Source organism: Cebus imitator, unplaced genomic scaffold (assembly GCF_001604975.1).
Source record: "Cebus imitator isolate Cc_AM_T3 unplaced genomic scaffold, Cebus_imitator-1.0 Scaffold51, whole genome shotgun sequence".
NCBI lineage: Eukaryota > Metazoa > Chordata > Mammalia > Primates > Cebidae > Cebus > Cebus imitator.
In genome coordinates, this window is record NW_016107366.1 from 11318050 (window position 1) to 11340392 (window position 22343).

Sequence of the window (22343 nt, forward strand, 5' to 3'; positions counted from 1 at the left end):
GACCTACATGATAAGGATTGAGCAAGCAGGCACCCAGGGGCCTCATGCGTTAAGGAGAGACAGCAATCACTCTGCCCCTGGGGACAATACCTGTGTCCCCCTACTCTCTGGGCACAGCACTCCAAACAGGCTTCTTTAAAGTTCTTGCAAGGAGGCAGGCAGGGCCTGGTTCCAACCTGCAACAGCTGCATCTAACCTCCATATCTCCTATTCTCCCTGCCGCTTGCTTCAGCCTGGCCTCTGAGCTGTTCCTCAAACACTGAGCATCCTCACGGTTTAGGTCCTGGTCCTCTGTTCCCTCTTCTCCAAGATATCTATCTCTGCCCAAATGTCAACTCATCAGAGAGGCCTATTATGATCGCTATAAAAAAGCAACCCTAGCTACAGCACTTTCTAAGCTGACTTAATTTTTCTCCGTATGCCACAACACTGCCTGACACATCACACGTCTATGTATTCACAGCTTGTGTCCCCCCGCACCAGAATGTGGAACAGGAGTGGAGAATTTCTCTGTTTTGTTCACTTTTGTATCTTCAGAACCTAGCAGATGCCTGACATGTAGTGGGTACACTAAAAATGACCCTGTCCCTGTTCCTTCTGTCCTCCCCTGCTGAGTGGATGAAGTCTTCCTAAGGCTTCTCTGAGAGTCAGCACTGCCACTGGATTAGTAAAAGCACCCATCTGCTCCACCAGATGGGGACTCCCCCTGGGCAAAGGTCATAAACCCCTCCTACAGACCCATCTAGTGCCCATCCAGATTCCTTGGCAAGAGGCATCCTTAAACCATGGGTCTGTGTGCTAAGGGTGGGGAGGTGAAAGTACTAAAGTCAACTTCATGTGAGTGTCCATTGTAGACCTACTTTGTAAAGGTCACTTTAGTTTATACAGAACTTCCTGATAAAGCAGGGACTGCCATCCCTATTTTACAGATAAGGAGGCTGGAGCAGAAGGAGGTTAGGTTATATGCCCCAGGTCCCACTGCAGGTTAAGCGTGGGCTCAGTTAGCCTCTTGGCCCGTGTGTTGTCCACCACCTCACATCAATTGACTATAATCTGGCCCACCCCATTAGTGAAGCAAAATGAAAGCACGTGACCACCTACCAACACACCTTGGCAGAGGCGAGCTCCACAGGCGCCGTCTGCCCCCCAGGCACGTGATACGGGCGGTGCCCTCCAGACGGTACCCGGGGAAGCAGGAGAAGGTCAAGGTGTCGCCCACACCAAACTGCAAGCCCTTCCGAATGCTGTAGGCCGGGACCTCGGGCTCCTCACAGGGCTCCAAGTCATATTCTGGAAAGGCAGCAGGAAACATCTTCCTCAGAGACATCGCAGGGAGACACAGAGCAAGAATATGGGAACACACAGGCGAAACACCAGAGGGAAAGGGCCAGGAACAACAAAAGACAGAGCAGAGAGCTTGAGTGCACTGGCCCACCAAAGGTGATGAGACAAGAAGTGAGAGCTGGAGGGGAGCTGAGGCAGAAAGAAACATGGGGAGGTCAGGGCAGGCAGTCCGCACCCCCGCTATGAGCAGTGGGAAAGGGCACAGCATTTCCCAGACAAGTTTCCCGGGAGGACTTCTGAGGAGCCTCAGGACTCAGCTCCTCCCTGCGCTGTCCCTTCACCTCCATTTTAACCTGTGCCTTGGGGCTCACAGGCTCTCCTGCTTCCTTCTCTCTGGGCACTGAAATAGATAAATTCAACCAGCGGGTTCTAGAAGGTCAAAATACATGACCCAGCCTCAGGCAACTCCCACTGAGGAAGACATACCAACTGCCTGATTAGAAGCCATGTCTCCGCTATGTTGGTACTTGAGGCAGTCGGCAAGCATGACTGGTGGCATTTATGGGCAAAGCCCTGCCTGGGGCCTCTAGTAACAGCATAGAAATGACTAGTCCCTGGCCTGCAAGGACATCTCCCTTCAGGATGCAGTCCTCCAGGGCTCTGCGTGAGGAGAAGGAGGGTCTCTCCCATAAGGGTTGAGTCTCACTGGCTGGATATGTCCCATTGGCCAGGCGAATCCAGGGATGTGACAGGTGGGTGACTTCTGCATTGGAGGGCAGGTGGGGGACTAAGCTGGGCCATGCCCCAGTTTCTAGAAGCTGGATACCTCTTGCCCATCCCAGGAGGAATCCATCTGATTTCACTGGCCATGGCTGAGAAAGGTGGAGGGAGGTATTCTGGGGTGCTCTGGGACAAGAATGGTGGGAGTCTCAGTATGAGAGGAGCCAAGGGTCCTCATTCCTCCCTGAATGCCAAATAAAATAGCTTTCTTTTCCAAATCCCTAAACGCAGAGATAAATATCTATTACTACTAAATTAGCATGGATGAAAAAGATCCCAAATGAGACTAAACCACTCCAATATGTTAATTTCAAACCTTTTTTTTTTTTCATATATATTGCTGGGTTGGGAATATGGAAGTGGAATCAGAAGAAAAATCTGGAATAACTAGGGTAGGAAGGGACTTTTGTGAAGTCCTCTAGTTCAACCACCTAGGTGGGCCATGTTCAGAGCAAATCCTAAACACCTTCATAGAAGGAGACTCCTCAGTGATCATGCTACCTCATTCCAAGGCCATTATAGGGAAGTTCTTACTTAGGTCTGACCCAAGCATCTTTTGCTGAAGCACTGAGGTCATTTTCCCAGAGACTGAAAGAGTGGATTAATATCCATCTGCTGGGAAAACCAGAGACTGACAGCAGAGGGAGACAGCAAATAGCAACATGATCTCTTCCCCTAAAGGACCCTCACACTCTTTACCTGAGAAGGTGATGTTGAATCCTTCGTATGACATGGAGAAATCAGAAATGAAGCGGACCTGTGCAGTAAAGTTGCCATAGAGCCCAGCGCTGATGGGAGCTGGTAGCCGAGAGCCAGTCAGCTGCCTCAGGGGCTGGGTAAAGCTGCCATTCTCAGTGATGAGGAGGTAGTCGTGGCCACTCTCCAGGTGGAAGGTGTGGAAAGTAAAGAACACACCTGTCAAGAGACCAGAGGGTCAGGTTGGTAATAGTGAGACGGCTGGAGCTCCTCAGCTGCAAGACAGGATCCACACAAATATTTCCAGTTTGCAAATGTCTATCTGTGTGTATGACTACAAGCATGCATTGATAAACCATACAGGTGAATCTGAATAAATGAACCCGAACACACAAGTGCCCAAAGATCCAGTCAGGAAGAAGAATACCTTTTTACAGTTGTCAAAATTTAAAAGAGAGATTTATGGCTAGGCGTATGAGAATGCTTTACAGACAGTCATTAATTCATTCAACAAGCATTTGTGTATTTGTTGAGTCTTTACTACCGGCTAGGATCCAGGGTTAGGTGCAAGGGGATATACCAGACATTAAACGATTAGCTGCAGTACAGACTGCTGAGTGCTGGAATGAATGTGGCTCAGCATGCCAAGGGGGGCAGAACAGAAAGCAGTTGGCAGCAGGAAGAGGAGGGTGAAGGATGGCTTCATCAAAGAGTAAACATTTGACATGGATCTTAAAAGGATGCATAGGAATTATCCAGGTAAGGGGAAAAAGAGTGTACCAGGAAGGAGACCCATATGTGTAAAGGGACTGTCGATTCCAGGTTTGCTGAACAGTGGCTGGGTGTGGCTACTCCTGAAATTGATGCTGGATAGGTAGCCTGGGGCCAGACCCAATGTTTTTCTGGAGGCAATGAGAAGCCATCCTATCCAGAGTGGACCAGATCTCAGTTTTAGCCAGATGTTGGTGGCTGTAAGGAGGATGAAATAGACGGAGAGGAGGCAGGGAGATTGTTTATATTGGTGGCTGCTCTGCACTGGAAGAGGATGGGGCTTGGCAGAAGGAGCAAGAGCAGGAGATGGCCATGAGCCCTTGGGGATTGGGGTAGGGTGGCCAAGACAGCAGGCACTTAATGCAAAAGAGAAATGACAAGACATCTGGTGGCATGTCCACCTGAAGGATAGTGATGTCTTCTCTTACCTGGGGAAGGGCACAGAAGGGAGGGGTGGGTTGTACGAGTAATGGACTTAGCTTCTTCTGCATGCAAGCAGTGAGAGCTAGTGGGCCACTGGAAGGACGGATTTGGAAGTTCAGAATGAAGAGGGGACTACAGAGGTAGATCTGGGAGTCACCAGCAAAGCATTGATATCTGAAGCCACAAGCATGGAGAAGATGGCTAGGAGAGAAGAGGACAGAGTGAGAACTGGAGAAGGGGTGAATGGAAGCATGGGCAGAAGTGACAGGGAATAGGAGACAGGGCAAAGGAGGAGCGATGGGGGAGACGGTCAAAGAGCAATCAGAGAGCTGGAAAGATGAAGGAGGGTGCTCCACTAAGGGGGAAGGTTAAGAGCATAAAATAAAATCAAAGCGATGATATTCATTAGCAGTTCAAGCACTAAATATTTAGTGTCACTGTCCTAACTGCTTTTACTTGCACCTACTCCCTTGGAAAGGAGATAGGAAAACTCATTTAATCCTTCCAGGAACCCCGTGGTGTGGGTACATTATTATCATCTCCAGTTTACACCCAAGGAAACGGAGGCACAAAGAGATGAAGTCATCTGTCCAACTTCACTCAGCTAGCATGTGGTAGAGCTGGGATTTGAACTGAGGCAAACTGACTGCAGAGGCCATGCTGTCAGCTACTTCAGGGTGCGGCCCCTTAGGCTACAGAAAGAGAGCAGGTAGCAAGAGTAGCCAGGTCGGGTAAGGGATCAGATAGTGAGGGAAGTTATAGAGCAGCATGGTCTTAACACCCAAAGCAATTGTGGAACTTGTCCAGATGGCAGTTGTGTTTGGTGGGCATGTGTGTAAGTGCATGGCCATGTACAAGTGAGTGTCCTACGGGACTATGTGTTGTGGATGGTGCCAGGACAGGAATTAGGACCCACCTGCTACTCCAAGTGTGATCCCACTTTCTTCTACTCAAAGTATGGTCCATGAACCAGCAGTGTGGTTATCACCAAGGAACTTACTAGAATTGCAGAATCTTTGGCTTCCACTGTAGACCTACTGAATCAGAATCTGCATGCTCTTTAGATCCCCAAATGATTTATAGGCACTTATAATTTCAGAAATACTTATCTAGATCGTTACTGATACATGTTTTATAAATGATGGTTGGAGCCAAGCCTCTAATGCTAAAGCATTTTAAAAGTTTTTACATCCTTGCCTCCCTGTTGACAGGAACTAGATCCTGGAGGATTTGGGCTTCTATAGATGGAGGTGGAGGAGACAAAACACCACAGAAGAGTTGGGACCAGAGACACAGCTTGTAAATACCCTGTTCCCAGGCAACTGAGATGCATCAAGTCCTAAGCACCTACCAAGTGCTGGGCTTCGTGCTAAGCACTGAGAAAGATCTCCCAGTGTAGTGGGGAAGATGGACACATCACTACTAGTGAGAATATAGAGTGGGGCACAGAGGAAGAGTAAGAAACTGTGCCTCAGGGTTGGGAAGGCTTCATGCGGGTCCAGATCTTGGATGTGAAAGGCTTGTGGGTGTATGTGCCCACATGCACGCTATACTCCTGACACACAAACACGTCTCGAATGAGAAAACTGTTGTCAGTCTATGCAGCTTAGGAAATAGATGTCCTTTCCCTCCTACCTAGGACATGGAGTTGGGTGGAGAGTGGATGAGCCTCAGTCACAGGTGGAAACAAGTTGATTAAACATCACACTTTGCACTCTATCCTTCTAGCATGAAAATAGAGCCCTTCCTAAGGAGTAAACATTTGGCTGGGATTCTAAGGATGAGCAAACATCTGACATGAAACCTCTGGGTTTCCCAGCTATGCTGATTTTTGGGGCTTTTTGGGCCATTGTGTGAAAGTGGAGACAATGCCACAGAAACAGAGAGGCCCCATGTTGGAGTCGGAACCCAGATTCGATGTGACAGATGCACACACAAATACTTCACTTGAGTGAACCATGCAGAAACGTCCCAATGACATCAACACCACATAGGAGCGGAAAGAGCAGGGAAATGGAAAAGGCTTGGGCTTGGGAGTAGACACACCTGGATCAAAAGCCCATTTACCTGCTCAAGGGTCTTGGTTAAGGTTGCTTAACACCCTGAGTTCCAGGTTCTTCAACTGTAATATGTAGGCAATAATATCTCTCTTACAGGTGACACTTACTCCCAAAGTGAGGCAAAACTGGGATAGCATATGCAAAGCATGCAGCACAGTGGCTGGCACACAGTAGGTATGCAGCAGGTGTTCTCTTTGCTCAACTCATCTAACTCCCAGACAGCCTCATGGGTTAAAAGGTGTCAGCTCTGTGGTCTCAGCAAGGGCACATTCTCAGGACTCCTGAATTGGCTGTTCCCTTGGACTGGGCAAGTGGCAAGTTGAACTATTTTGAATTTCACAGAGTTTTGAGTTTCCTGAGCCACACTGCTTTCTCTTAGGGAGCAATCACAGATAGCAGCTTAATAGGTCTGTTAACCCGAAATACTTTTATAAACAGAGAACACAGAATGCCCTCTGGGGAAGGGCCTGGGCTCACTTCAATTCGATTCATATCACCAAATGTTTCTTGAGTTCCTTATATGCCAGGCAGAGAGCCAGAAGCCGGGGAAACTGCAGGGAACAAGACAGACCCATCTCTCACAGAGCTCCTAGTCTGTCAGGGAGACTGACAATGAAAATGCGCGTTCTCGACAGTGGAGTCAAGTCCGAAATCAGGGAGGTACAGAATGCATGCTATGGGAGCCCAGGGGAGAAGAGCCCAACCTAGATGCAGAGCTGGGGAGAGGGGGTCAGGGAAGGCTCATTAGAGGAAGGGGGTTCAGAAGAATGCAGGGCTGGCCAGGCAAGGGTGATGGTAGAGACTCCCATTCCCCTTGCTTGGGGAGAGGAAGTATTCCAGAGAGAAGAAAATTGTACAGATGTGCAAAACTCTAGAGGAGAAAGAAAGCCTGGCAAGTTCTAGAAATGGAAAGAAGTTCTGTGTAGCTAGAACTTAGTTTAGAGGCCTGAGAATGAGGCTGAGAAAGGTAAGAAAGACTATGGGGTTACAGAGTCCGAGGCGGGCAGATCACGAGGTCAAGAGATCGAGACCATCCTGGCCAACATGGTGAAACCCTGTCTCTACTAAAAAATACAAAAAAATTAGACAGGTGTGGTGGCACACACCTATGGTCCCAGCTACTTGGGAGGCTGAGGCGGAAGAATCGCTTGAACCCAGGTGGCAGAGGTTGCAGTGAGCCGAGATTGTGCCACTGCACTCCAGCTTGGAGACAGCGCAAGACTCCGTCTCAAAAAAAAAAGGAGGTGGGGGTCACAGTAGTGCTACCTCACAGGGTCCTTGTGATTGAAATGTGATCATTCANTGAGGCAGGAGAATTGCCTGAACCCAGGAGGCGGAGGTTGCGGTGAGCCGAGATCGCGCCATTGTACTCCAGCCTGGGTAACATGAGTGAAACTCCGTCTAAAAAAAAAAAAAAAAAACTGTTCCAAATTAAAATTTCTTATCTCAGTAATACATTTCTAGAAAATAAAGGATAACATACTGTGAATAGTGATATATTTTTCCCAGCTTTGCTTATGCTTCACATTAATTTAGAAGGATGTTTATAACTTTTATAATAATTTTATTTTCTCTATAAAAGTTAGTTTGGCCAGGCATGGTGGCTCATGCCTGTAATCCCAGCACTTCGGGAGGCCGAGGCGGGCAGCTCACAAGGTCAAGAGATCGAGAACATCCTTGCCAACATGGTGAAACTCCATCTCTACTAAAATACAAAAATTAGCTGGGCGTGGTGGCCCGTACCTGTAATCCCAGCTACTTGGGAGGCTGAGGCAGAAGAATCGCTTAAACCCAGGTGGTGGAGGCTGCCGTGATCTAAGATCGCACCACTGCACTCCAGCCTGGCAACAAAGCAAGACTCCGTCTCAAAAAAAAAAAAAAAAAAAAGAAAAAGAAAGACTATGGGGTTATGCTAGACATTTTATAATTTGGGGGATCTAGGCTAAGAATTAGGCGATGCCTTTAAATGGTTCTAAGGAAGAAGTGATCTGGTCATTCATCCGTGATTTCTTGTTGATTCTCTGCTGAGTACCTTTCAACCTGGCTACTTCTACTTCCTGTTCATCTTTGAAGACTAGCTGAAGTCTCAACTCCAGGACACCTTCCTAAGCCCTGGGCTGGGCTCGGGATGTTTCCACACCTCTGTCTGCTCTACCACACATTGGTCATGCTATACTGAGATCTTGGTTTAGGCTGTCTACTGTCACTAAATCATAAACTTCCTGAAGGCAGGCAACAAATGGCTTGTGCAACTGTTTTCTTAGCAATTTCAGTAGTGCGAGTAGCAAATAAGTATTTGTTAAATAGTTGATGAGCTTGATTGAGTTCCAGGCAAAGACACACATAGAAACTCATAAAAAAAGCATACACCTTTATAATCACAGATGCCCAGACACAGAGAAAACCATAACGACAGGGGTTGTTTCTCTAGGGATTGTGAGGGGCTGCCTTTCTTTCCAGTGGTCTCCTCTGACCAGGCTTGGTGGAAACAGCACTGCAGGATGAACAAGGACACTGTCCCATCCCTCCCCTCCTTAAGAACAATATTGTGGGAAGAAAGGGACAACCCCAGGCCTCATCCTGACTGCCTGGATTGTCCTGCCTTGACCCAGTAAGCTCCAGGCCATCCCATCCTAGCTATGACTAGGGCAGGCCTAGTGAAGGCCAAGTGACACACTTAAGTACATGTGGTGGGACTATAAATGACTTCTCTTTCAAATTTTCTTTTCTATACAAATAGTATATTTGAGATGTAATGTGTTTATTGCTCAAAATTAGAAAAAAGCCAAAGATGAAAATAAAAGACAACATCTTGGGGAATATTTTTTCAGGCTGTTTTTTATGCAAACAAGGATGTCTTTTAACTAAATATATTCTTTTGGCAAACTTCTTTTTTTACTTACCAAAGTATTGCAACCACCCCTGTAGGTCTTTAAATATTCTTTCACATTATTCCTTTTAGTAGCTGCCTAGTATTTTATTCTATGGCCATACCCTATGTTTATTTAATATTTCCTTATTGATGGACACTTGAATAGTTCCTAATGTTCCATTATAATATATAATGTCTTAGGGGAAATCTTTGCAGCTAAATCTTGATGTAGAGTTTTACTTATTTTCTTCAGATAAATTCCAGTAAGTGGAATTGCTGGGTGCAAAGGCAGGTACAGTTGTCCCTCTGTATCTGCAGGGGATTAGTTCCAGGACCACCCTTGGATACCCAAAATCTACAGATTGATAAGTTCCTTACAATATATTTTTGAGGCTTTTGATTCACATCACCAAGCCATCCTCTGGAAAGTTTGAACCATTTTACACAATGTCAGCAGTGAATAGTATTCAAGTGTCCACATTCTTCCCAAGGCTGTTATAATTTTCTTTGATGATTAAAAAGGGAAATGTTATTTCCCTTCTAAAATTTCACTTGTTTCATTATTAATGAGGTCAATGCGTTTCCATTTCTATTTCCTCTGTTACAAAGTGTTAGTTTAGAGCTTTGCTCATTTTGCAGGCTGGTTTGGGTAGGCATATGTATACCTATGTAACAATCCTGCAAGATCTGGACATGTACCCCAGAACTTAAAGTAATATTTTAAAATTATATATATATATATATATATATATATATATATATATATAAATTTTAAGAGCTCTTTGTATGTCTGGTTGCTAATCCTTAATCTATTATATGTTGAAAAAATTTTTTTTCCATTTAGTATTTGACTTTCAATTTTTACGGAGCTTTTCTTTTTTTAAACCTAAATACTTTCAAAGTTTTTTTTTTTTTAATTGAATCTAGCAGTCTTTGCCTTTATGGATTGTACCTTTGTTGTTGCTCTTTAAAGTACGTGCCTACCTGTTGTTACTCTTTAAAGTATGTGCCCACCTGAGAGTTACATTCCCATAGTGCTGGAATTTATGTGATTAAATGCTTGAGGTATAGATGTTTTTTTTTTTTTCTTTTGCTCCAAATGGTTCAGCCCACTGTTTTAACACCATTTATTATATAATCCATCCTTTCTCATATACTAAAGTCTGTCTCTTTCTCATACGTACACAGGCATGTGCACACACACACACACACACACACACACACACGCAGGGATCTATTTCTGCACAATTATTCCCCACCTCTTATTTGTATGTCCACTCTTGCACTCATACCACATTGTTAACATTAATGTAGCCCATAATGACATTTTAATATCCAGAAGGATTAATTTTCCTTTAAAATTTGTTTCTTGCCTCTTCTGCATGTTAATTCTTTTAGATCAGAGGTTCTTAATTAAAAGCATGCATCACAATTACTGGCAAAGTGTTCTGAAAACATGGATGCCTGGTTTCCACCGCCAGCATTGAAAATCAAAACCTCTAGCCTTGGGCCTAAGCATTAGTGTATTTGCCAAACTGCAAGAACCATGACTCTGGATGAACCTGGGAATAAGCTTCTGAGGCTAGAAGCCAAATCTGCCTGGTTACTGCCCAAGCCCAGCCCCAGTGTCAGTCACATGGGTGGTGTTGAATACATATTTGTTGAGAAAAGAGTATTAATATGTTAATTAATGTTTATTTGTAACCAGTATCCTTACTCTGAACTTGGACACCCAAAGGTCACTGATGTTAGGGGAGCTGAGGCAGCAGTGCAGGCCGGTGACCCATATGAAATATGGTATCAGGGGAGGAGCTGAGTTATGCAAGAAGGGGATCGCTGTGTTCAGTATCTGAAGGATCAATGTGAAGAAGAAGGAGCAGGTGTATCTGATGTTCCTCCAGGATGCAATACAAGGAAAATATTCTCAGAGACACCAAATAGACTATTAGGAGAAGACAGCATCTGTCCAAAAAGGATAGTAGGTACCCATTTGTTGAATGGGTTGGTGGCCCCCCCACACCAGGGATGTTTAGGCAGAGGGTGAGCTGGTGTGCTGCCATCTCATGGGGAATGATTCAGAGAAGATTCCTGTACTGAGTGAGATTGGATAGTCGGTAGCCTCTAAGATCTCTTCCAGCAGGGAGATTTTAGAATCTCAACAATACTTATTGAACAAATTCTACCATTCAGAGATGGGAAGACTCTGGAAGTTTTCTTGTTGGTGAGAAAAGTCCAGACTAAGCCCAGAGGTTAATATCTAGGGAGATTCCCATTGAGGTCAACTTGACCTGAGGAGCTTGGGTCCCTGACCATGTCATATCCCAATGCCTGCTATGGGCTGAAACACTCACCCTTGCCATGAGATGTTTCAATGATCCAGGTGCAGTTCAAGTTGTTGGGGTAGAAGTCAGGGAACCCTGGCGACAAGATGGTCCCACTGGAGCCTTGAATGAAGCCACCACAGAGAGCTATAGAAGGAGTGAAGAGGGTGGTGAAAGACCAGAGGGCCTCAGGGAGCACCCCTGTCATCCTCCTGGGTCCCCATCCCCCATCTCTCAAAACCTCAACCCTAACTGAAGGGGTAGAGGAGTCAGTGGCCTTTTGAGCTCCTGTGCTCCTGTGGCAGGAGAGGAGTCTGCTACTTCAGTGCCCCCTCATGATGGGCCTCACCTTCACAACTGGGCAGGGCCCGGCTCCACTGGAAGTTGGGCTCACACTCCAGAGGCTCCCCGTCACTTAATGTGTAGCCCGAGTCACAGCTGAAGGTCACTAGAGCACCCACGTAGAAGTCATTCCCATGACGCTGTCCATTTACAGGGATTCCTGGATCCAGACAGTGGTCTGACTGCAGTGTTATAGCTGAAATAGAGAGGCTGCAGCTGGGATAGACAGCTCACTGTCACCATAGAGGGACCCCAGTTGATTCCAAAGAGGGAGAAGAGAGCCCCAGTTTATTAAAGGTGGAAGTTGCCAATTACTGACTCATGAAATGTGGGCATCAATATTTGCTGAGAGTGGCTTAGGTGCTATGCTAAGACTTCAGGATACAATAGGAGTAAGAAAATGACCCTGTCCTCTGGTGCTCACAGCCCCAGCTTTCTATGTTGGTCTATGGAGAACTGAAGTGACACTGATCCTTTAAATCGAGGGGATGAATGTGGAAGGTGACGAGGAAGGGCAAGTGTGGGTATGAGATGCCATCTCGGGTTAACTTCAAGGTCAGGCAAATGTTCTGATCCCAGAGTGCCCAGCACGGTGGCACCCAATCACCTGCAAACAGAAGAGGACAAGAGGTCTCCAGGCAAGTGCCTGGCATGAAGGTCCTGAACTCTAAGCTCCCATGACCCTAAGGGATGCTGAGAGCAACAGAGTGCTTTCCAAAGGGCCTTCTGAAGGGCATAATCTAGCCAAGAACATCATGCGGATGGGGCCGAGCAGGGGCCTGTGGTGGAACACAGTCCTGAGGCCTCTGACCCACCTGGGCTGACCCTGTCATCCCTCTCCCTGTGCCCACCCACTGAGACTCACTCTCATAGCGGAGCTGGAAGCCGATGTCTGAGTGACTCTTGTCGGTAGAGAAGAGGAGGTAGAGGTAGTTGCTGGTGCTGATGAGGAACTGGGGAACCTGGGTCCCGTGGTAAACCCCGATCAAGGGCGCTGAGTAAGTCCGTCCATCGCGCACTTCCAGGGTGTCATAGTTGACCTCAGTTTTGAATCTGCCAAATGACAGAAATGAAGCCTTCTTGAGAAATCCAAGCTTATTAATTTGCAGATGACAAAAGCCCTGCCTGACCCAGGGCTTCGGAATAACCAGATTTTGGCAGGCTGGGATCTTTTAATATAATTTGCACACATTCACTAGCGATGCAGAAGGACCTTTTCTATTCTATTTAACCCCTCCTCCTCCTCCTTCCACGGCTGGAAGCTGCTCTCATCCTCTCTGTGGCCTGGTCTGTGAGCCAGCTTAAGACCTAGAGGCACAATGACTAGCCTCATGGAGGTCAGAACATTCTAGGCCAGGGGTCAGCACACTAAAGCCCCAGGGCTAGATTCGGTCTATAGCCCGGAGAGCTAAGGATGGTTTTTACATTTGTAAAGAGATGTTAAAAAAAAAACAAAACGGCAAAGCAGAACATGCATCAGAGATCTGCAAGTAGGCAAGTGGCCCACAAAGCCTAAAATATTTACCATCTGGCTCTTCACACAAAGTTTGCAGACTGCTATTCCAGGCCAGGAACACTTTGTCCGGAAGAAGTTTGTTTTCACATTTAGGTGGCTACGTTCTCTACCCAAGGGGCAGAGCCAGGGTGAGAGCTAGAAGTAGGGCACAGGAGTGGGATTTGGGGCAGAGGTCGGGAGCTGCCTTCCCATGTTGGACATTTCCAGGAGAATGCTTGTCAGATGCCAGTGTCATGCTGTAACATCTGATGGTGTCTATCTGCCCACTCTCCCTCCTTGGGGGCTGGGGAGGGGGCGCTAACATCCCAAATGGTCCCCAAGCCTTCTCTTCACCCCTCCTGCCAGAGCCCCCTAAACAGCACAAACCAAGCCTAAGGGCAGAGCCAGTGAGGTGTGCCCCATCCAGTCTGGTCAGTGTTCTCCAACCTTGCTGACATTTCAGCATTGGTACTGGTCCCCCCTCCACTGGATTCCCTCCCACATGACTCCATAAAAATTTCCCCCTTGCCCTCTCCCCCAGGGCTGTGGTCACAGGCACCTGTCGAAGGTGATTTTGATGGGGTAGCCTGGCTGGGCCTCAATCACCCAGGCACAGCTCAAGGCGTCCTTGTAGAAGCCAGGCCAGCCGGGAGAGAGGATGGTGCCACTGGGCGAAGTCAGGTGACCACCGCAGGGAGCTGGGGGGACAGAAGGAAGAGAAGCAGCTTTCTTCAGGGACAAATGAGTAAATGAACAGAAAATCTCTCTATAAAATGTGTCAGGCAACAAGTTAGTTTTTGTTTTTATGGAAAATTACATAAACTCTAAACTGTGAGTTGTGTCTACTGGGACCTGTACGGGTAGGTCCAGTTATATCATGTGGTGCTTTATTGAAGACCAGAGGGGAGAAATAAAAAGAATCCTTTAAGCAAAGTCCCTTTGTCATTTTGGAAGGGCTGACATACAGCTAATATTTGGGCCACACTGTGTTTTTCCTTTGCGCCTCACTCAACTGTCAGGCAGGGGCATAGACCCAGTCCACCTCCTCCCATCTGGCCCTGGAGAGGGTCAGAACCCCAGGACCCTACAACTCAGAGGCTCAGATCAGGGTGCCGGTACTCCCTGCTTCACTGTAAACTCCAGGAGGGCATGGGATGTATTAGTTGTCTTACACAACTGGGTATCCCCTACATTTAGCATGGTGCTTGGCACGCAGTTGTTTCTTAATGATTGCTGGTTGGATGAATAAATGAGTTAATGACAGGATGAATTAATACAGTCAAGGCAGGGAACTCCACAAGACACTGGACAGTCTAGGCATAGCTGCTGGCTGTCTCTGGTCTTGCAGAGCCTGTTATTTACGCCTCTGTCCACGTGTCCCATCCTGGGCTTCCCCATTCTCACCTGCTTCTTTCCCACCACCCCTGCCTCTTCCTGCAACCAGACCCTCAGCCTCTGAGGTAGTAATTAGAGCTGTTCCTCTTTCAAGGGCACATGACTGGATTTCATTGCTGGCCCCTTTTTAAGTTATGCAAGGCCATGTGACTGCTGTGACCAATAAAATGAGAGCTGAAGTGATGGAAATCATGTCCATGTGGAAACTTTACGAGCCTGTGTGTGATCTGCACAGTTTCCTTTTCCTGCCTCAGTAATTGTGGAAACAGGTGTCAAGAGGGAAGTCTCATCAATCTGGGCCCCTAAGTGACTCTGAGGAGCAGACATCCCTGATGACCCATGTTAAATATGTAGCTTCAGTGGTCTGTGTGACATATAAACTCCTGTTTTTAAGCTGCTGGGATTTGCAGGCTGTGAGTTAACACTGTGTAGCCTAGCCCACTCAGACCAGCACAGTTCCCCAAGGCTGATGGCGAGGATGATAACATCCACTACTATTGCTTCTGTCACTGCCATCACCACTGCCATTGGCTGAGGGCTGACTCCACCTCAGGCACTGAGCTTACATATATAATCATGTTCACTCTTTGCAAAACAAAATCCCATGTGAGGTTGGTGCTATTATTACCTCCTAAGAAAACTGAGGCTTATGGAGGTTGAGTAACTAGTCCTGGGTTAGCAAGCTGCAGAGCTTGGATTCAGACCTAGGCAAGACAGCGTAAATCCAGAGATCTTAAGCTAAGCCGCCTCCCATGTCAAAGGAAACTCTGCTCCTTTGTACTCTGTTACTATGGCGCTATCAGATGCCAAAAATTCCCTGAACAAGACTAGGGAGGAAAAAAGAACTACATAGCACTTCTCTCTGCAAAGTTTTATAAATTTCTTCTGGTAATCAGTTCCATAAAAGATAGTCTAATTTACCCAATCCTCTTTTTTTTTTTTTAAATGCTATAAACCTTCAGGAATTATCTAAAATAGTTGTCAAGTATTCTTAATAGAAACTTATATTAGAAGTTTAATTAACAGAGAAGATAATAATAATGGTTGCAGTAGTCAACCCTTACTGATGGCTTACTATGCTAATTGCTATACATGTGTCATCTCATTTAAATGCATACATTTATGAAGTTATTACCCCTATTTTATAGAGAAGAAAACTAAGGCCAAGTAGGTTAAGAGACTAGATCAAGGACACGGAGCTAATGAAATTAGAGCTGAGATTGAATCTCAAGACTTCTGTCTCTAAATCCCCCTGTGACACATAATAGTGCTGCAACCACAGCCAACAGTAATAAGCTCATGTGTACCGATAACTTACTACGTGTCAGGCCTTAATGTGGATTACCCTTGTGACAATGGCAACACTAAAAGGCACATACCATTATTATCCTCATTTTATAGGCAGGGATTATTACCCCATTTTCAGTAAATTGAGGCTTAGAGAAACTAAATAACTACATAGGGCTACATCAAACATTGAGAGAGTAAATTGTATATGTGTATTGTCACTTCCTGGGTAACCACAGTTTTCAAAAACCCATCCGTCCATCTCATTGCAACTACTAATGCTTTCCTCTATCTCTCTGGTGGACACGTGAGAACTTGGAGGTGGGGAAGGGCATGCCTATTGCTACATCCCAGTGTTACAATGCAGGTTTGCATCTCAGCAGTGAGGAGGGACTCTCTCTTGGCTCCATCTCAGCACAGGCCTAGCCTCTTTGGTTGCTGGATTGTGATCTCCCCGTTTACTTCCTGGGGAGCCATAGATCACGTAGTTGCCATTGTCTGTCGAGGCCACCCTCCACTCAGTGCATAAACATCAACGAAACCCCATCTACAATCTCTAGAGAGGGAAATCCAATCCCTTCCTTTGACGATCACCCCTTTGTTTTCATCCTTTGTTGCTTCATTAGTTTGGCTAATCTCTTCTGTGCACCTGTGATTGTCCAATGACCTCTCTATTCATTCTGTCCTTCATTTCCTCTGTTGTTCATCTTCCTATTGCAGAATGGTAGTTGTCTGGCAGGGATTTGGAGGGGAGGATTCCTAAATGCAATGTGTCTTTCACATTTGAAAAGACGTTCAACCTCACTCTTAAAAAGAAATTCTATATTAAAAGCACAGGGAAATATTATTTCTCATCCATTAGGCAACATCCAAAGTTTAATGACACATGAGGCTGTGAGAAACCAAGGATTCTAGTGCCTTGCTGGGGAATGTGTGATATGGTACAACCGCTATGCAGAGGAATTTGGTAATATCCAGCAAAATGCATATGCATTTACTCTCTGACCCAGCAATTCTATTTCTAGAACTCTCCCAAAGAGACACTGGCAAAAATATGAAATGACATCTACGTACAAGGTTATGCAAGGTAGCACTATTTGTGATAACAAAAGTATGGAAACAGCCCAAATTTTGGCTGTAGAGATCTAACTGAATAAATTAGGGTAATCAACAAAATGGACTATTTATGCAGCTATAAAACAAGAATGAGGGATATTCTATATAATGTCATGGAGTGGTTCCCAGACTATATTGTTAAGTGAATAAAAGCATGGTAGAGAATAGTAGGTATAGTATGATTCTCTTTATCTAAGAAAGGGGTAGAAGCATACACTCATTCTCACTTGTATTAACAATCAATGAAAGGGTAAACCAAAAACTAAAAAGATTATTCACAGAAAGAGGGGGGGAACAGGGTAGAGGGGATAGAGGCAGAAGCTAGGCTTTCTCAGAATATATGGTTTTTTATATATTTAATTTTGGAACTATGTAAATATTTTAAATAATTAAAGTATTAAGATTAGGCAAATCGATAAACTGATAAGCAATTTCTAAAAACTGAAAAGCAGAGTAAAATAAATAAACGCAATGCTATGTCAGTTGGTGGCATAATCCCACATGAAGAAACTAGTACAACAGATTTTAAAACACGGTAATTTGATAGCCTACCTTAGCAGGATATAAAAAAGAAATAAAAAACCTTGAACTATTCTCAGCCATTACATTATTGTTGGTAGTCGTTGGTATTCCTATTCTGCGACTCCTAGGCATGTCCTACATATTGGGAAATTATATTAGTGGTGTTGAGAACTGGATTTTCAGCAAGAGTGAAAGGAGATATAGATACGATCTTAAAGAAGTTAAAAAGAAAAAGTGTTTTTACACTGGAAATGAAATAAACCCCTGTGAATTTTCTTTTAAAAAGTATTTCCTAGCTGTGTTCATTAAAAAGGCTTAGAAGCAAGAAACAAGTCCAAAAGTACCCCTAGTGCCCACATTTTAAATATCAGTTTCCGCTAAAAGGAACCAGGGCTTCTTGGAGAAACAACTGATTCTAGGTCAGAGACAGAAAATGTGCAAGACGATGCTGAGCCAACTTCAAAAGGCTCCCACTAGCCAATGGCACAATTTGAGCATTAATTAGAACAAACGGCAGTGGATTTAAATACATAAAAAATGTTTGGGTCGTAATGCTATTTTAAAATGTGCAACTTTGGAAGGTGTTAGGGAATCAACTCATTAATATGAAAACTGGTAAATAGAAATAATTATTTCCTTGCTTCTCCTTTGCAAATTATATTCTGAAATAACCAAATAGTTGGTGGGACAAGTTTTCTTTATGTATAGCATTTCAGCTCATGAAAAAATAAATGATAGCATGTTACCATTTTGTAATCCCTAGGCTATGATCATTAATAGTTCCTAATGACCCCAAAACAGAGAGATACCCAAATATTATATGATTCTATTGGAGACACTGCCTACAAAATATTCTAGCTAAAAAATAGAAGCTCAATCTGATTAAGTTTCTAGATCTTACTGCCAATTAAAGGAAACATAAAAGAGAGACAATCATGTTGAACAACCTCCCGGGGCAGCAACTGGCAAAATTCTGAATGCAGGAGACGACTCATTCTGAATAATTCTCACTTATCTCCAGATAAATGACCAACTTCTACAACAACAAAAAATTCTCAAGGGGTGGGGAGTAGACACCTATAGATTAGAAAAGACTTAAGACACATCAGCCAATTGTAATGTGTGAAGCTAACAAGGATACTGACTTAAAAAAATACTATCAAAGAAAGTATTAGTCAATCATGGAAATTTGATTATATTGAGTGTTTTTAATTTTTAATAATGATAGTAATGTGACTATGCTTTTTTTTTTTTTTTTTTTTTTTTTTTTTTTTTTTTTTTTTTTTTTTTTTTTTTTTTTTTTTTTATGAATGTTTATATAAGAATTTTCACTTACAACATTAAAAAGCTCAATAATAAGGGATTAATACCCATCCACACAACACAGTACTATGTGGCCATTAAAAACTACTTTCTTTGAAAAATATTTAATAGCATAGGAAAAGCTGATGATCTAAAGAGTCAGTTTTATCTGCTGGAGGCTCATTACTAAAATGTTAACAGATGAAGTATGATGCCCGAAATTTGCTGCGAAATAATCTCAGAACCAGCAGGGTGGTGGCAAGGGAATGCGTGGGGGTATAAATGAAAACAAAATAGGCCATGAGTTTATGATTATCGAGGCTGACTGATAGGTACAGGGGAGTTCACTATACTATTCTCTCTGTTTTGGTATAGGTTTGAAATTTTTCATTTAAACAATATGAAGGCATAAAAAGGGAAACAAACATCCCTGTGTGTATGCACATGCACACACATACACACAAGGAAAAGAAGGAAAAAGAAGTATGGATCCTGCCTTGAACAGGCAGAAGAGCTCAGCAATAAGACAAAAGAGGGACCCTGCGACTGTCCCAGCACCTGGTACTCAGTAGATGCTCAATATTTATTGAAGGAATGACATACTGGTTGATAGGTAGGGATACTGGGTGTTATGAATGGAATTGTGCCCTCCCAAAATGTAGAGATTGAAACCCTAGCCACCAATGTGACTGCATTTGGAGAGAGAGCCTTTCAGGATGTAAATAAGGTTGAATGAGGTCATCAGGACAGAGCCCTAATCCAGTAGGACTCGTGTCCTCATTATAAGAGGAAGAGACACCAGGGGTGCATGTCACAGAAAACAGGCCACATAGGAACACAGAGAGGAAGTGGGAATCTGCAAGTGAAGGAGAGATGCCTCAGGAGAAACCAACCCTGCCAGTACCTTGCTCTTGAACTTCCAGCTTTCAGACCTGTGAGAAAAAAAATTTCTGTTGTTTAAGGTGCCCAGTCTGTGGTACTGTGTTATGGCGGCCTAGGCTGACTGATACACTGGGCTTCTGATAAGGGGTTGCTGTCCCTGTGAGGGATGAACCACTTCTCCTGACCCTGATGCTAGAGTTGTGCAAGGCAAAGAGGAATAGGGAATGGTGACAGAATACAATACAAAGAATGAATAGTAATAGAGCATTGAGCCCTACAGCATACCAGGCGCTGCCCTTCAAGCGTGTTTTTACTTTCCCTGTGTGTTAGTCTTCACAGCTACCGATAAGGCAGGCACGGGCATTAGCCTCATTTCATAGCTGAGGGAACATAGTTAGGTTACAAAGAGCTTAGGCGACTGGCCAGGAACACACCCTAGGAAGGCGCAGAGCCAGGATTGAACCCTGGACCGTCCAGCCCCAGAGACTGCGTTTTTAACCACTATGGGCGGATATGGGAATGCCCAGCTCAATCACTCCCTCTGTAACGGGATGTGGGCTGCTGCTAAAGGGGTTTTATTGACTAGTGTGAGTGACAAGAAGTAGTGGAAGCTCTTTCCTCTGACGAAAGTCACTCTGGAGTTGGAAGTAGGTCCTGTCGCTGGAAGTGTGGCCTCCTACTCTCCAGTGTTGCCTCCCCACTACCTGCCTGAGCCCCTTACCACGTGTCTTCCACTGTTTTGTGGTAGGATACAAGCAGAATGAACTTGGACTCAGACCTCACCTGGAGGTTAAAAGTGATGATTCTGGAATCAGAATATCTGGATTTGAACCCTGACTCTCTTATTCACTTAGCTGTGGTCTCAAGCAAATTACATAACCATTTTGAGCTTCAGTTTCTTCATCTATGAAGTGAGGATAATAATACTATCTTCATGAGGTTGTTATGAAGATTCAATGGGGCAGTGGATGTTGATATGGTTAGGCTTTGTGTCCCCACCCAAATCTCGCCCCAAATTGTAATTCCCATAACCCCCACATGTCAAGGGTGGGACCAGGTGGAGTTAATTGGATCATGCGGGCAGTTTCCCCCATGCTGTTCTCATGGTAGTGAGTCTCAGGAGATCTGATGGTCTTATAAGGAACTGGCATTTCCCCTGCTTGCACTCACTCTGTCCTGACACCCTGTGAAGAAGGTGCCTGCTTCTCTTTTGCCTTTCATCATAATTAAGTTTCCTGAGGCCACCCCAGCCATGTGAAACTGTGAGTCAATTAAACCTCTTTCCTTTGTGAATTACCCAGTCTTGGGTATTTCTTCATAGAAATGTGATAATGGACTAATAAAGATGTAAAGCAGTTGGCCTAGTATTTAGCACCTAGTACACACTCAGTGATTACTAGCTGGGTGATTTTGGGAAAGTGAATTCACCTCACTGTTTTTCCAGATTTTCATGCATCAAGCACAAGTATATCTTCCTCAAGAGTGACAAGAAGATTAAATGAGAGATTGCTAGAAACCCAATAACTGCCCTTACGATTCTTCCTTAGATGCCTAAATGAGCTACCACCACCACTTAGATTTCTCTGTGGGAGTAAGGAGAACTGACCTTCTTTCTTCATTACAGGACTTGCCTTTTTTTCTGATTTTAAAAGTAACACATTTGGTGTACATATAGAGAATAAATGTGGACGTGTTTATACTAAACTGTTAAATCATTTTCCTCTGGGGAGTGGGATTGGGAAATGAGCATTTTCACTTTGAGCTTTACTGCACTTGTGCATCGTTTGAAATTTTTACAACCATCAAATGTTCCTTTATTTATTTATTTGACAGAGTCTGGCTCTGTCACCCAGGCTGCAGTGCAGTGGTATGATCATAGTTCACTGCAGCCTCTAATTCCCAGGCTCAAGCAATGTTTTAAGTATTTCTTTAAAAATTAAACGAAGATACAGGGGCCAGGCACAGTGGCTCAGGCCTGTAATCCCAGCTCTTTGGGAGGCTGAGGCTGGCAGATCATGAGGTCAGGAGTTCGAGTCCAGCCTGGCCAACATAGTGAAACTCCATCTCTACTAAGACTACAAAAATTAGCCGGGCATGGTGGCACATACCTATAGTCCCAGCTACTTGGGAGGCAGGAGAATCGCTAGAACCCAGGAGGCGGAGGTTGCAGTGAGCCAAGATCATGCCACTGCACTCCAGCCTGGACGACAAAGTGAGACTCTGTCTCAAAAAAAAAAAAAAAAAAAAAAAAAAAAAGCACTTACTGTAGATAATTCATCTCTTTTTTGTATTTCTTGTAAGCAGAATATTTTTAAAGCTTGGCTCTTTGTCTTTTAATAGGGAGTTTAATTACCTTTATTGTCATAAGTGATATGTTTGTCTTACTGCTGTCATTTTGTTTCATGCTGTCAATTTCTAAACTTCCATGTGGTATCCTGTCTTCTTTGTCTTATGCATTAGGCAATATGTTTCCTTTTAATTTTCTATGTGGATGTGGAAAGTAGAAAACCAGCTTTTCATTCTATTTGGAGATGCTTTTAAGTCTTTCACAAATGTGTTGGAAACTATCTTTAGTGATATAACTCAAGAAAAATGCAGTAACAGGGTCTGGATTTGAATTCTGGCTCCAACATCATATCAACATCCACTGCCCCATGGAATCCAACACTTACAATCTGGGAAGATCCTAGGCAGGTGACTTAACCTCTCTGTGCCCCAGTAGGGACAAAAATGACATCTTTTCCTAGGACTGGCGCAAGGTTGAAATGAGGTGACATTGCAACGTTGTAAGACAT

At 44.5% G+C, this 22343-nt stretch overlaps 1 protein-coding gene across 2 annotated transcripts in view; it reads right to left on the reverse strand.

The window, feature by feature from the left end:
• The window catches only part of CSMD2 (CUB and Sushi multiple domains 2), a 616956-nt gene that overhangs the window by 190973 nt on the left and 403640 nt on the right, over positions 1–22343 (reverse strand). For both annotated transcript variants that reach the window (XM_017527996.2, XM_017527992.2), the window contains 6 exons: positions 13604–13742; positions 12415–12602; positions 11557–11745; positions 11238–11354; positions 2764–2979; positions 1102–1290 (listed from right to left, as the gene is read on the reverse strand). In XM_017527996.2, the coding sequence (XP_017383485.1) occupies positions 1102–1290; positions 2764–2979; positions 11238–11354; positions 11557–11745; positions 12415–12602; positions 13604–13742 (1038 nt within the window). The remainder of the gene's footprint in view (positions 1–1101; positions 1291–2763; positions 2980–11237; positions 11355–11556; positions 11746–12414; positions 12603–13603; positions 13743–22343) is intronic.